Source organism: Oncorhynchus kisutch, unplaced genomic scaffold (assembly GCF_002021735.2).
Source record: "Oncorhynchus kisutch isolate 150728-3 unplaced genomic scaffold, Okis_V2 scaffold1402, whole genome shotgun sequence".
Taxonomy (NCBI): domain Eukaryota; kingdom Metazoa; phylum Chordata; class Actinopteri; order Salmoniformes; family Salmonidae; genus Oncorhynchus; species Oncorhynchus kisutch.
Genome location: NW_022263347.1, coordinates 52,578 through 69,044, shown reverse-complemented (window position 1 = coordinate 69,044; position 16,467 = coordinate 52,578). Strand labels below are relative to the sequence as shown.

Genomic DNA, 16,467 nt, shown 5'->3' with positions numbered 1-16,467 from the left:
GCTGCCCTATGGGACTCCCAATCTCTGCAGGTGGTGATACATAACATGAACAGTAACGTTAACATCGATCACATCCAGCAAAGGCTTGGCTCTTGTGCATAGATAGCTATCTTTAGTGTTGGTGGTGAACATACCCTGGATAGCTGCTAGTTTTGATCGACAATAAATTCAGCCATACAGATTGATATCTCAGTTTTATCTTCCAATGTGGTTGCTCAGTGGGAGGGACTTTGCAGATAATGCGCCTCTCTTCCAGCTTCTGTCATTCTGTGGGTATTGTTTGTTGTCATAAAGATGGAGTTCTTACTGGGCAATCCGTACAGCACTCCCGTGGGCCAGTGCTTAGGTAAGTTACCAGCTATAGATACTGTTTAATCAGGTCTTACAAAGCCATAATGTAAGGTTTGAATGGTGACTTACATGTGTTATTGTACGGCATTCAGAAGCACCAGTAGCGAGCTAAGCTAGCTAGCTGTAGCATCATCGACCAGCTACAGTAACCTTATAAATATCGGTTCGCGGCTAGCCCATGCAAACGTTAGCTAAGCTAATTGGAATCAGGGTGGCACATTTGCTGGAAAGTACAAATTTGCTCCAAATGAAGCGAAATGATTTCACGAGGGAGTTTTCTACTGGATTCACCTTTGTTTTGAAATGCAATGATACAACAGCTGGGGAACAGTTTTTCAATTGAAATTGTTTATCAATGACGATGTGCGGTCTCATTTGCCAAATAGTGTTTTTATGACACTGACTAGTGCTTTTAAAGTAATTAATGAATTCACATTCGAACAGTTGGTCTGTATTCTTTAAATCCGTACACACACTCAGTGGTACAGGCATGACATTGATAATGGAAGGAGATAAACGGGAAGATACGTCATTTGACCTTTGACTATGCTGAAAAATGCAGACAAATCACTGAGCTTTCTCACAAATACTGATGACACATTAGCAAAACACCCTTCAAAGATGATTCATTGGAGCTTCACTTCTATTACGAGAAGATAGACTTGCATTGTCAACCACAGGCGGCTATTCAGTGACTACACAAACACAGCTGACCTAGATTTTTATTTAACTTTTATTTAACTAGGAGGGCAAGTCAGTTAAGAACAAATTCTTATTTACAATGACGGCCTACCCGGGGAACAGTGGGTTAACTGCCTTGTTCAGGGGCAGAACAACTCCGCTCGGGATTCGATCCAGCAACCTTTCGGTTACTGGCCCAACGTTCTAACCACTAGGCTACCTGCCAGTTTTTTCCCCCATGGGCTCCGTTGTTAGGGTGGTAGTTCAGTCAGTTGGGATTGTAATGAATGGTGATGAGGAAGCTAGTCGACATCCCCCTGTAGCTTCCCTCAATGATCCTCCTTCCCATCAGTGACCTCCATAGCTTTTTCCGGGCAGTTTCCTGCACTGTCATTGGGACGAGCAGCTTCAAGTGTTTATTTGGACTGAAATATTGACAAGTGTTTATGGGCATTAAAGGCATAAGAAAATAAACATGTTAGAAGCTCTTCTGTGTTCCTGATTAGCCCAATACCTAATGGAAATTGCATTTTGTGTAGCCTAACCTGTTACTACCTTCAGGCTTTTATTTTCCACCCTGTCTGTATGGTTTATTGTAGCTCAGTAAGCCACACATAATGCCCTGGACCAGAGCTAGATTCATACTGAGGCCTTGTACAGTAGGGCACGCAAAATTATATGGATAGGGGATGCCTGATTTGATAGGCTTGGTCCACTGTGTAGTGTGCATAGATCTTCTATCTACTGTACTAATAACCATGACAGTTAGCTTTACGAACAGCTCTAAGGCTTTTATAATCACAGTCATAATATCTTAAAGCTCAGTTAGCCTAGTTTGTTTACCCCTGCAACAGGTGTAACTGGCTCAGTCTGTGGACAGTTCTCCAGGCCCTGCTCCCGGCCTGTGATTTGGGAGATAACAGAAGGATAATAACGGAGTGATCCCTGTGGTTGGGATTGGTCTAGATGTGGTAAAGCAGGAATAATGTTTCACTTCTAGGTGAGGGGGGTCTAGGCTATTTGACAACTTCTATAGCACCTCCATATTATAAGTTAAATTGAAAAAAATAAAAATAGTGTTATTGGCTTGCTGCTTTTCAGGGCTGTTTAACAAGTGTGGACTTCTAAGTTCTGTGACTATATACTCAGCCGTGCGTTTTATCACTGGTGATAATTTCCATAAGCATCATTGTCTCTTATATAGTTGCTTGGGAGTTTCTGACGACCAGAAGGGCCCAACATTGGCTATTACTCATATATAAAGCACTTCTCCAGAAACTCCCATACTACCTCATTTCTAAATTGGAAATCTAGTAACTACAAGACTCAGTCTCTAGACTGGTTGGTACTAGAGGATCTGCGGGTTCCCTCTGAGTTAGGGAAGACTGCTTTCAGTTACTCTGGCCCTCTGTCCTGGAATGACCTACAGGTCACTCTAAAACTTGATTATTTGGTCCCAAATTGTGAATTTTGGGCTCTTGTTTTTATCGATTGTATATATTTGTTACTACTGCCCTTTTTAGTGTATTGTAATTCATTTGACATGTTGTAACTGTAATTTGGTTGAATGGTTTCTCACATTGCTTCAACTGTTGTTCTCAGGGCACCATTGGAAATGAGACCCTGGTCTCAATGGGTTCCCCAGATTAAATAAAGGTTAATAATATAAAATAAAATGTAATACAATGGACTGTTGCCAACCCCAGGTGGTGCAGACTCTGTGATAAAGTGTAGTCTGGCCAGAAGGAGAGTGTGGCTGGGCTGAGATAAGATGTGGTTGTGATGATTGGATGGGACTGGGCTGAGGCTAGGTAGGACTCTACTGGGCCTATGTACCCTCAGGCAGGGACTGTGTCCTTCATTGATAGAGTCACTGATTATCTAACAGCACGTCTACATCCACAGCAAACCTATTGGATTGGCGATTGCACGAACAATGGAACATGGCAGAATACTAACCAGGGCTCAATGGATAGAATAGTTAGGCTATACATGTTTTATAAAGACATTAGCTACAACTATATCAATATCCTATGTTCTAAAGGTCTTTGTGCAGTATTCTTACAGCTCAAGGCCGTTGCTACAACCATAATTATTCTATGTTATGAAGATCTTAGTACTGTACAGGGCATACAATTCACTTTTTGGTCCACCAGCCACTGTGGCAGGTAGATTTAAACAATAAGGCTCGAGGGGGTGTGGTATATGGCCAATATACTACGGATAAGGAATGTTCTTAAGCATGACGCAACGCGGAATGCCTGGATACAGCCCTTGCCCTTATTGGCAATATACCACAAACACCCAAGGTACCTTATTGCTATTAGAAACTGGTTACCAATGTAATTAGAGCAGTAAAAATAAACGTTTTGGCATACCCGTGGTATATGGTCTGATATCCCAAGGCTTTCAGCCAATCACGGCTTTCAGCCAATCAGCATTCAGTGCTCGAACCACCCAGTTTCTACCAGCCACTCAGATTTTTTCCCCTGCTAAAATTATACCAACAAAACACAGAAAAACAGATGAATATGCTTTGTAATGTTTCTGAAACAATACATGTATTATTAGTAAGAAATAATGTGTTAAATTGTTTAATTTCATTTTTTTGTGACCTGCGTCATTAAACCAAACTATCACAGATAAGACAAACATTTTCACCTGCCCATTTAAGGGTGGGAGGTTACCGTGGTAGCGCGACTCCAGTCATGTTTGAGCCTGTGATTGAGTCTGACTAGTAGAGGCGTTGTTTTCTCTTCCCTTGCAATTGAAACTCAAACATAGAAAAACAACCTAGCCTGTGAACAACACAATGTAAATGGACAAGGACAAGTCTCACTTCAGTAGACTTTCAGGTCAAGTAAATTAGACCAATTTTATGCCTGTGCGCAGCGCTTATAAAATTAACTTCTAAAAAATGCACCTTTCGCTCAACTCTTCGCATGCACCCAGGGCTCCAGCGTAAGATGGAATAGGCTGTATAGGATTTGTAGTTCATAGACTTAATTTACCAGTATGAAACAGAACGGCAAAAATACTTTGAAAAAAGCTACTGGAGCATTTATTTTACTAGAAATGTGATCGAACTTGACTTTTTATCACAATGCGAGTGAAATGCAATGACAAATCTACCCGCAGGTGTTAATTTTAGGCCCTGGTACTGTATCCTTACTGCTCAAGGCCTTAGCTACAACCACAACTGTCCTATGTTATAAAGGTCTTCAGTACTGTATCCTTACTGCTCAGTTGAGATCATGTATAGCATAACAAACTAGACAGAAGACAAGGTGGGGGGGTAAGCTGTCCTCTCTGCATTGTCTCTGAGAGAATCTCCTAGGATGTCACCCAGGCAGATTGCACAAACTGTTTCCCATGCATTCAGTCCAGTTTCTCATGGTTAGGCCTTTTTCCGAAGATGAGATATTGATGTCTGAAGCTGATAATGGCCACAGTTTATTAGCCCCTAGTCATGCATCTGTGTGAAATCAGAATGGGAATATATCATGGGTATACTCTGGAGGAAGGAAGTTAGCCTGGTTCCAGATATATTTGTGCTGCCTTATCAACTCCATTGGTCATCATGGTCACAATCTGGGACCAGGCTAGAAGGAAGTTGGTCTGAGGAGGTGCAGAAGAAGGGTCTTTCATTGCTGTGAGTGTAGCCTACAGGCCAGGGTGTGTCCCCCTGCCCACTGCCCTGCTTCCCCGGCCAGCTTGGTGCCAAGTCATCCTAGATGGCCACCCGCTGAACACCACCACACCAGCTAGGCTAAGTCCCTACTACCATCATCATCATTGATGATTGTCTGCTCAGGTCACTGCACACTGTGGAACCATTAGTGAAAGTCAGGCCTCGATATCCTGCAGTGTTTCTCTCACAATTCCAACTCTACTGTAGGAACCATTATGAAAGTCAGGCCTCGATATCCTGCAGTGTTTCTCTCACAACTCCAACTCTATTGGAACCATTAGTGAAAGTCAGGCCTCGATATCCTGCAGTGTTTCTCTCCCACTCCAACTCTACTGTAGGAACCATTAGTGAAGTCAGGCCTCAATATCCTGCAGTGTTTCTCTCCCAAACTCCAACTCTACTGTAGGAACCATTAGTGAAAGTCAGGCCCGATATCCTGCAGTGTTTCTCTCCAAACTCCAACTCTACTGTTGGAACCATTCATGAAAGTCAGGCCTCGATATCCCTGCAGTGTTTCTCTCCCAACTCCAACTCTACTGTAGGAACCATTAGTGAAAGTCAGGCCTCGATATCCTGCAGTGTTTCTCTCCCACTCCAAGTCCACTGTTGGAACCATTAGTGAAAGTCAGGCCTCGATATCCTGCAGTGTTTCTCTCCCAACTCCAACTCTACTGTAGGAACCATTAGTGAAAGTCAGGCCTCGATATCCTGCAGTGTTTCTCTCCCAACTCCAACACTACTGTGGAACATTAGTGAAAGTCAGGCCTCGATATCCTGCAGTGTTTCTCTCCCACTCCAAGTCCACTGTTGGAACCATTAGTGAAAGTCAGGCCTCGATATCCTGCAGTGTTTCTCTCCCAACTCCAATCTACTGTAGGAACATTAGTGAAAGTCCGGCCTCGATATCTGCAGTGTTTCTCTCCCAACTCCAACTCTACTGTTGGAACCATTAGTGAAAGTCAGGCCTCGATATCCTGCAGTGTTTCTCTCCCAACTCCAACTCTACTGTTGGAACCATTAATGAAAGTCAGGCCTCGATATCCTGCAGTGTTTCTCTCCCAACTCCAACTCTACTGTAGGAACCATTAGTGAAAGTCAGGCCTCGATATCCTGCAGTGTTTCTTCCCAAACTCCAATCTACTGTTGGAACCATTAGTGAAAGTAAGGCCTCGATATCCTGCGTGTTTCTCTCCCAACTCCAACTCTACTGTTGGAACCATTAATGAAAGTCAGGCCTCGATATCCTGCAGTGTTTCTCTCCCAACTCCAAATCTACTGTAGGAACCATTAGTGAAAGTCAGGCCTCGATATCCTGCAGTGTTTCTCTCCAACTCCAACTCTACTGTAGGAACCATAGTGAAAGTCAGGCCTCGATATCCTGCAGTGTTTCTCTCCCAACTCCAAGGCCACTGTTGGAACCATTAGTGAAGTCAGGCCTCGATATCCTGCAGTGTTTTCTCCAAACTCCAACTCTACTGTAAGGAACCATTAGTGAAAGTCAGGCCTCGATATCCTGCAGTGTTTCTCTCCCAACTCCAACACTACTGTAGGAACCATTAGTGAAAGTCAGGCCTCGATATCCTGCAGTGTTTCTCTCCCAACTCCAAGTCACTGTTGGAACCATTAGTGAAAGTCAGGCCTCGATATCCTGCAGTGTTTCTCTCCCAACTCCAACTCTACTGTAGGAACCATTAGTGAAAGTCAGGCCTCGATATCCTGCAGTGTTTCTCTCCCAACTCCAACTCTACTGTTGGAACCATTAGTGAAAGTCAGGCCTCGATATCCTGCAGTGTTTCTCTCCCAACTCCAACTCTACTGTTGGAACCATTAATGAAAGTCAGGCCTCGATATCCTGCAGGTTTCTCTCCCAACTCCAACTCTACTGTAGGAAACCATTAGTGAAATCAGGCCTCGATATCCTGCAGTGTTTCTCTCCCACTCCAACTCTACTGTTGGAACCATTAGTGAAAGTCAGGCCTCGATATCCTGCATTGTGTTCTCTCCCAACTCCACTCTAATGTTGGACCCATTAATGAAAGTCAGGCCTCGATATCCTGCAGTTTTCTCTCCAACTCCAACTCTACTGTAGGAACCATTAGTGAAAGTCAGGCCTCGATATCCTGCAGTGTTTCTCTCCAACTCAACACCAACTCTACTGTAGGAACATTAGTGAAAGTCAGGCCTCGATATCCTGCAGTGTTTTCTCTCCCAACTCAAGGCCACTGTTGGAACTCTGGCCTCTGTCCTGGAATGACCTACAGGTCACTCTAAAACTTGATTATTTGGTCCCAATTGTGAATTTTGGGCTCTTGTTTTTATCGATTGTATATTTTGTTACTACTGCCCTTTTTAGTGTATTGTAATTCATTTGACATGTTGTAACTGTAATTTGGTTGAATGGTTTCTCACATTGCTTCAACTGTTGTTCTCAGGGCACCATTGGAAATGAGACCCTGGTCTCAATGGGTTCCCCAGATTAAATAAAGGTTAATAATATAAAATAAAATGTAATACAATGGACTGTTGCCAACCCCAGGTGGTGCAGACTCTGTGATAAAGTGTAGTCTGGCCAGAAGGAGAGTGTGGCTGGGCCTGAGATAAGATGTGGTTGTGATGATTGGATGGACTGGGCTGAGGCTAGGTAGGACTCTACTGGGCCTATGTACCCTCAGGCAGGGACTGTGTCCTTCATTGATAGAGTCACTGATTATCTAACAGCACGTCTACATCCACAGCAAACCTATTGGATTGGCGATTGCACGAACAATGGAACATGGCAGAATACTAACCAGGGCTCAATGGATAGAATAGTTAGGCTATACATGTTTTATAAAGACATTAGCTACAACTATATCAATATCCTATGTTCTAAAGGTCTTTGTGCAGTATTCTTACAGCTCAAGGCCGTTGCTACAACCATAATTATTCTATGTTATGAAGATCTTAGTACTGTACAGGGCATACAATTCACTTTTGGTCCACCAGCCACTGTGGCAGGTAGATTTTAAACAATAAGGCTCGAGGGGGTGTGGTATATGGCCAATATACTACGGATAAGGAATGTTCTTAAGCATGACGCAACGCGGAATGCCTGGATACAGCCCTTGCCCTTATTGGCAATATACCACAAACACCAAGGTACCTTATTGCTATTAGAAACTGGTTACCAATGTAATTAGAGCAGTAAAAATAAACGTTTTGGCATACCCGTGGTATATGGTCTGATATCCCAAGGCTTTCAGCCAATCACGGCTTTCAGCCAATCAGCATTCAGTGCTCGAACCACCCAGTTTCTACCAGCCACTCAGATTTTTTCCCCTGCTAAAATTATACCAACAAAACACAGAAAAACAGATGAATATGCTTTGTAATGTTTCTGAAACAATACATGTATTATTAGTAAGAAATAATGTGTTAAATTGTTTAATTTCATTTTTTTGTGACCTGCGTCATTAAACCAAACTATCACAGATAAGACAAACATTTTCACCTGCCCATTTAAGGGTGGGAGGTTACCGTGGTAGCGCGACTCCAGTCATGTTTGAGCCTGTGATTGAGTCTGACTAGTAGAGGCGTTGTTTTCTCTTCCCTTGCAATTGAAACTCAAACATAGAAAAACAACCTAGCCTGTGAACAACACAATGTAAATGGACAAGGACAAGTCTCACTTCAGTAGACTTTCAGGTCAAGTAAATTAGACCAATTTTTATGCCTGTGCGCAGCGCTTATAAAAATTAACTTCTAAAAATGCACCTTTCGCTCAACTCTTCGCATGCACCCAGGGCTCCAGCGTAAGATGGAATAGGCTGTATAGGATTTGTAGTTCATAGACTTAATTTACCAGCTATGAAACAGAACGGCAAAAATACTTTGAAAAAAGCTACTGGAGCATTTATTTTACTAGAAATGTGATCGAACTTGACTTTTTATTCACAAATGCGAGTGAAATGCAATGACAAAATCTACCCGCAGGTGTTAATTTTAGGCCCTGGTACTGTATCCTTACTGCTCAAGGCCTTAGCTACAACCACAACTGTCCTATGTTATAAAGGTCTTCAGTACTGTATCCTTACTGCTCAGTTGAGATCATGTATAGCATAACAAACTAGACAGAAGACAAGGTGGGGGGGTAAGCTGTCCTCTCTGCATTGTCTCTGAGAGAATCTCCTAGGATGTCACCCAGGCAGATTGCACAAACTGTTTCCCATGCATTCAGTCCAGTTTCTCATGGTTAGGCCTTTTTCCGAAGATGAGATATTGATGTCTGAAGCTGATAATGGCCACAGTTTATTAGCCCCTAGTCATGCATCTGTGTGAAATCAGAATGGGAATATATCATGGGTATACTCTGGAGGAAGGAAGTTAGCCTGGTTCCAGATATATTTGTGCTGCCTTATCAACTCCATTGGTCATCATGGTCACAATCTGGGACCAGGCTAGAAGGAAGTTGGTCTGAGGAGGTGCAGAAGAAGGGTCTTTCATTGCTGTGAGTGTAGCCTACAGGCCAGGGTGTGTCCCCCTGCCCACTGCCCTGCTTCCCCGGCCAGCTTGGTGCCAAGTCATCCTAGATGGCCACCCGCTGAACACCACCACACCAGCTAGGCTAAGTCCCTACTACCATCATCATCATTGATGATTGTCTGCTCAGGTCACTGCACACTGTGCCCAGCGAGCAGCAGAGTGGATCTTTAATTTCTCTTGGAGCTACTAGCTTTAAATCATCTGCCCCAGTGTGTTATCTCTCTGGTTGAGTGCTCACTGTACTGTGCTGTCCATAAAGGCATTCTGTCTGTCCGTGTGGATACAGTGCTGGTGGTGAGAGTGGTACCCAACACCACAGTACAGCAGCAGCAAGACAGGGGAAAGGGATCAGGTTCACTTCCCACAGAGGAAATGGGAGAGCACTCAGAGACAGGGCAACAGAACAGGCAGCAACCCTACTGATGAGGTTTGCATTGTGAATCTTAATTGTCCTTTCTCATTACCTTAAGTGGCCTGACAGACAGGGGGTGGACAGGATGAGAGAGAGAGAGGCTTGGTGGATGTTGTGTGTGTGTGTGTTAGCAAGTGTGTGTTTATGTTTGCAGTGTGTGTGCATATTTGTGTGGATGGTGTGTTTGTTTGTGGTGGGTGGATTGTGTGTGTGTGGCTTGAGGTTTGATACTAGTGAAACTACTCTGTCTCAGAGTACAGTTGGCCTAGATGCTGACTCCATCTCTTTCCTGTTAGCTGCTAAAGAGACAGAGACCATCATAGAGGGAAAGCAGCTACACATTCTGGAGGAAACAGAACAATCTGCCTGCCATCTCCATTAGTGGAAGGGTTAGTGTAGCTAGCAGGCCCATGGATTTGTCCCTAATGGGTTGGAGCACTCTCTGGTAATAAGCCCTCTGACGAGATGTTGAAAAGAAGACTATAAGACAGAGGAATAGTTCGGTAACCATGGATACATGTTTGGTCATATAATGAGCCAATTTCAAATGTCTATCTCAGAGCTATGCATTAGTGGATTGAGGAATAGGGAGGGACAGAGTGAGAGGGAGGAAGACAGACAAGGGGGGGGGAGAAAAGATAGTGGGATTGAGGAAGAGGGTATAGAGCGAGAGAACAGACGGGGAGCGAAGAGGGATCTGAAATGGAGATTTGTGGAGTTGGCAGTGGATGGCACAGCCTTCCGCCTGTGTGGCCACGTGACTGGTTGTACTGGTTTCACTCCATGGCACTGGGAGTGGGGGTGGAGCCTGGGTTGAACTCGCACCCAATCAGTCTCTCTTCTATTTGCAAAGCTCTGGCTGTTATGTCTGTCTTGTTCCATGAATAGAGTCCTCAAAAAGGATGACTCTGTGTAGGGCTGTTAGGGTGACCATATTACCACCACACCGGTGGTCACGAGTCATGAGGGCAGTCAAATTCCACATGACCGTTTAGTCATGGTAATTAGCCTTCTCCAAGCGCTGATGCTGCTGATTGTCATTAGTAGCCTAACAAACTTGCTAACTGCCTGGTACTCAGCACTCTATTGTCCCTCTAAATTGAATCTAAAATCTAATCAAACATTTCTGTTTTTCTATAGGCAAGGCCTACTAAATTTATTCATCAACTTTCCTAATATTAAGCACATTGACTATCTTTACAACAGGAGTATAGCCTACCTGGTTGCAGGAAAACGAACCATGGGAAACGTGTCCTACATTCACTATTTAAGTGCATAGATTACTTAATTTTTTCTGCCATTGTTTCGAAATAGGTGCATGATAATGGTCCATTCTAAATCAAAACAAATTTCACACATATTATTTAGTATATGTAAGGACAAGATTAAATTAAGAATAATCTGATGGGTGTTCAGACTATGGGTGACCAAATAGAGAATGACATTTTCCCATAGAAGGAAAACCCCTTTTCGAGCAAAATCCACTTTTTGTCCGCCCAGATACAGAAATCTACTACCTTATACACACAAGTGTAAAGGGATAAAGAATATGTACATAAAGATATATGAATGAGTGATGGTACAGAACGGCATAGGCAAGATGCAGTAGATGGTATCGAGTACAGTATATACATATGAGATGAGTAATATAGGGTATGTAAACAGTGGCATAGTTTAAAGTGTATGTATTACATCTTTATGTATTACATAAAGATGCAGTCGATGATATAGAGTACAGTATATACATATGAGATGAGTAATATAGGGTATGTAAACCTTATATTAAGTAGCATTGTTTAAAGTGGCTAGTGATATATTTTACATCAATTCCCATTATTAAAGTGGCTGGAGTTGAGTCAGTGTGTTGGCAGCAGCCACTCAATGTTAGTGGTGGCTGTTTAACAGTCTGATGGCCTTGAGATATAAGCTGTTTTTCAGTCTCTCAGTCCCTGCATTGATGCACCTGTACTGACCACACCTTCTGGATGATAGCGGGGTGAACAGGCAGTGGCTCGGGTGGTTGTTGTCCTTGATGATCTTTATGGCCTTCCTGTGACATCGGGTGGTGTTGGTGTCCTGAAGGGCAGTTAGTTTGCCCCCGGTGATGCATTGTGCAGACCACACTACCCTCTGGAGAGCCTTACGGTTGTGGGCGGAGCAGTTGCCGTACCAGGCGGTGATACAGCCCGACAGGATGCTCTCGATTGTGCATCTGTAGAAGTTTGTGAGTGCTTTTGATGACAAGCCGAATTTCTTCAGCCTCCTGAGGTTGAAGAGGCGCTGCTGCGCCTTCTTTACGACGCTGTCTGTGTGGGTGGACCAATTCAGTTTGTCTGTGATGTGTACGCTGAGGATCTTAACTTGCTACCCTCTCCACTACTGTCCCATCGATGTGGATAGGGGGGTGTTCCCTCTGCTGTTTCCTAAAGTCCACAATCATCTCCTTAGTTTTGTTGACGTTGAGTGTGAGGTTATTTTCCTGACACCACACTCCGAGGGCCCTCACCTCCTCCCTGTAGGCCGTCTCGTCGTTGTTGGTAATCAAGCCTACCATTGTAGTGTCGTCCGCAAACTTGATGATTGAGTTGGAGGCGTGCGTGGCCACGCATTCATGGGTGAACAGGGAGTACAGGAGAGGGCTCAGAACGCACCCTTGTGGGGCCCCAGTGTTGAGGATCAGCGGGGAGGAGATGTTGTTACCTACCCTCACCACCTGGGGGCGGCCCGTCAGGAAGTCCAGTACCCAGTTGCACAGGGCGGGGTCGAAACCCAGGGTCTCGAGCTTGATGACGAGTTTGGAGGGTACTATGGTGTTAAATGCTGAGCTGTAGTCGATGAACAGCATTCTCACATAGGTATTCCTCTTGTCCAGATGGGTTGCGTTGTCTGTGGACCTATTTGGGCGGTAACCCACCCATTGGAGTGGGTCTAGGGTGTCAGGTAGGGTGGTGGTGATATGGTCCTTGACTAGTCTCTCAAAGCACTTCATGATGACGGAAGTGAGTGCTACGGGGCGGTAGTCGTTTAGCTCAGTTACCTTAGCTTTCTTGGGAACAGGGACAATGGTGGCCCTCTTGAAGCATGTGGGAACAGCAGACTGGGATAAGGATTTATTGAATATGTCCGTAAACACACCAGCCAGCTGGTCTGCGCATGCTCTGAGGGCGCGGCTGGGGATGCCGTCTGGGCCTGCAGCCTTGCGAGGTTTAACACGTTTAAATGTTTTACTCACGTCAGATTGTGTTTTACTCACAATCTGTATGTGTTTTTATTTTTTAGAAGAAGGTGATTTTCAGCCCTAATAATACATTCTTGCACCATATTAGACTCTGGAAACAGAGGGCACAGCGGAGGAACTTAATCGATTCCACTCCTCCATCAATACAACAGTGAACATTTGAAATTCTCTGCTTGTGAAATACGTCTTCTTGACATTTTAATTTACAGGGATGGGGAGGTGGTTCGTACGGATCTATACAGGAAGCCGATTGACAGAAATTCCCTATTACGCGGAGACAGCTTCCACCCTACACCCCTAAAAAATAACCTCCCCATTAGCCAATGCAGTCGCATACGTAGGATTTGTAGTACACGGAGTGACTATGTTAAACAAACCGACCATCTGGATGAGCGTTTCAGACAGCGGGGTTACCCAGAGGAACGTTATAAAAATATGACCCAGGATGACAGCCTCACGTCCAAACCTCCCCGCTCTCCTGACCAACGCATTTAATGCTTCCTTCAGTACTCCCCACTTGGTAAACAGTTCAACCACATTATTAAAAAACATTGGCACATCTTGAGCACTGATCCACAACTGGAAAAGACGTTTAAAGAACCCCCGTGGGTAGGTCTTCAGACGCGCCCCCAACATCAGTCAAATGGTGGTGAGGTCTGATCTTCCACCAGTGCCACGCAGTACACTTCTAGACAGTGTGCCGGACAGTAACTATAGACGTGGCGGCTGCACCAAATGTATCTTCACGAAGAAATGCACAATGTTCAGTCACCCTATTACGTGCAAGGCCATTAAGATTAAGGGCATCATTACATGTTCCACAAAACATGTGATATACCTGATCAAATGTATTTGTGGTCTATGTAGGAAAAAACACAACGAGCTCTGAAAACAAGGATAGCAGAACACAGGAGTCATATCAGGGCCCTTGACCAGAGAAACTCTGTGGCTGCTCATTTCATGGAGGCTCATCACAACATCAGCTCTTTGAGTCACATTGGTATGGAACATGTTAAGACTCCTAGGAGGGGCGGAGATACTGATAATCTATGACTGAGAAGAGGATTGTATTGGCTTCACCTTGTGTGTCTCCTAGAGGTCTGAACCAAGAGTTTGGTATCAGACCATTTCTTACCTGAATATGTTCCTTTTACTTTGTCTTGCCTTCCAGGTTACTCACCTGGTCATTTTTTTAAATGTATATTATTTTGTGGAACCATTACATGTACTCATTTAATTATTAGAGATACACATGTGTTTTGCATCCACCATGCGTCATGTCCACTGGTCATGTGAGGTGAAATGTGTATATTTTGGGATGTGAACACTGTGTGTTTGACCTGCTGGAGATTTGTTTCAGATTAAAGAGGTGAATTGGGAGAATCCTTTATTAGCCCAGCACCTATGTTTTTAAGGTTGTGCATATGACCACAAACTTTTCTATTGACAATATTAGCCTACCACTTGTGAATGATCTATTATCACTTCTCAAATCACATTTTATTGGTCACAAACACATATTTAGCAGATGTTATTGCGGGTGTAGTGAAATCACTTGTAAAAGATGCCCAGCTTGTGTGCAGTAAGGCAAGAAACAGCACATGCCTTTTTTTGTGCAACTTTTTCAAATCATAGTTGCACACCTCATGTTGCCCAGCCCATAGGCCTATATGTTTTGTTAAGGTTTTTATCACAGCTAAAGTGGCCAAATAACGCCTTAAAATGAAGCACATTCATCCGCTTTACAACGGGTGTAGAACCTAACTGGCAAACATACGCAGCAGCGCGTGACTTTCAAGTTGTAGGCTATGTGAGGAAGCCAGGAGATGCTAAATGTGTTTGTTAATTAACGGTCAATTACCGTGAGACCGGCAATTATTTGCTTCCCAATCAACTTTGGACAAAATCTCATGACCACAACAGCCCTAACTAGGTCTGATCCTTTCCTTCTCCCTTTCATTTTCGTCTTTCTCCCTCCCTCTTTTCCTCTCTCTCCCTTCCTGTCCTCTTTCCAATCCACTTGAGGAGATTAGGTGGGGCGTGCCAGTGGAGATAGCAGTGGTTAAGACTTAACACTTAATGCTCTGCTGTTCACACACTGAGCCTGAGCAGCTAAACACCGTGTCATGCTGTTTACCTTGGCTTCTCATGTTCTGACATGTTGTTAGCAGAATACTGTCTTTGTGTACACAGGAAATACATTATTCGAGTAATATTTAGATTAGAGGCAGTGTGAAAGGAGAGAAACAGACACCAAAAGCATTAGTCCTTCACACTGGCCTCAGTGGTAGACTGTGATCTGGCGGGTTGGAAGGAGAGGGGAGGTAAAGGCCAGAACAGGACACATAGCCCCAGAGAGAGGTCCCTGGCCTGGGCATGCCACACTGCTCTGAGCCCCTGGGCTGGAGGTAGAAATGTTCTGAGTGACTGAGCTAACCTAGAGCTAGACTAGTCATCATGACTAACTTTTAAACATTTGAACTCTTAGCTCTGTATTTTGACTCTAAATACCTCTCGCTCTTGCTGGCTCAGTTTCCTTATTTTCTCCCAGCCAAGAACAGGAGTGAGACTAGGTGTGCTTCCCAAATTACACCCCATTCCCTATGTAGTGCACTACTTTTGACCAGGGCTCAAAGGGAATTGTGTTCCATGTGGGACACGCACAGTTCTTTAATCCTGTTTCATGGAGGGATGAATTCAGCATGGTAATTGGTCGACACCAGTGGTAGTGGACTTCCAGACGTCAGCTCAATTATGTCATTATAAAACTTCAATGTTACTGTGTTGAAAAGCCAATAGCCCAAATCCTGTCACGTTTCCCTCCATTACTTTCCTCTCTAAGACAATGCAGAGAACACCCATGATCCTGTTTGAATAGGTTCAAATGCATCACACATATTGGCTTACTATAGAAAACCTGTTACTGTTATCTCTTTTTACGTGCTTGGTTACACAACTTTTTCTCATGCCCACAGTAATGTTACATAAGCCATGGAGTTTAGGCTAACTAGTGCGGCTTGTTGAGGTAAGGGGACAGGTCACAGCGCAGTCAGACTGAAATATAGCCCAAGGCTTAGTGGACAGTGGGTTGGCAGAGTACTGACTCTAGGTCTGTTATAAAACCTGTTTTACATCTCCCATCTTGTCAATCAATCAATTAGGCCTCGTTTATTTAATTGATTTGACATCAGCAGTTGTCACAAGCTGCCCAGCCCAGACCCCACAGAGCAAGAAAAGCAGAAGTAAAAGCACCAGGAAGAACTGCCTAGAAGGAAGAAACCTAGGTAGGAACCAGTCCCAAAGGGGTGGTTCATCCTTTTTGGGCTGTACCGATTATTCCTATGGGGTTAGGTGTTGCTCGTCTAGGGGAAACTTCCTACTACTTAGTGTCCTCCATGGTCCAATGAGCAGGTTTGTTTACTTCCTGTTTTCTTTGACTTCCTGTTGTCTTTTCTAGAGAAGGCCACGGATGGCGGCCTGCAGGCTGAGGACTGGACCCTCAACATGGAGATCTGTGACATCATCAATGAGACGGAGGAAGGGTGAGCAACAGACTACATCAGTACACTTTCA

General features: G+C 44.1%; 1 protein-coding gene across 3 annotated transcripts in view; it reads left to right on the top strand.

Annotated features, from left to right (window-relative positions):
• The window catches only part of tom1l2a (target of myb1 like 2 membrane trafficking protein a), a 45,436-nt gene that overhangs the window by 526 nt on the left and 28,443 nt on the right, over positions 1–16,467 (top strand). Inside the window, exons 1-2 of one of the 3 annotated variants that reach the window (XM_031818456.1) lie at positions 224–346; positions 16,352–16,436. In XM_031818456.1, the coding sequence (XP_031674316.1) occupies positions 295–346; positions 16,352–16,436 (137 nt within the window). In that variant the 5' untranslated portion in view covers positions 224–294. Of the gene's footprint in view, positions 1–223; positions 347–16,351; positions 16,437–16,467 lie in introns of those variants that run through there. The other 2 variants (XM_031818458.1, XM_031818457.1) reach the window with 2 other exon arrangements.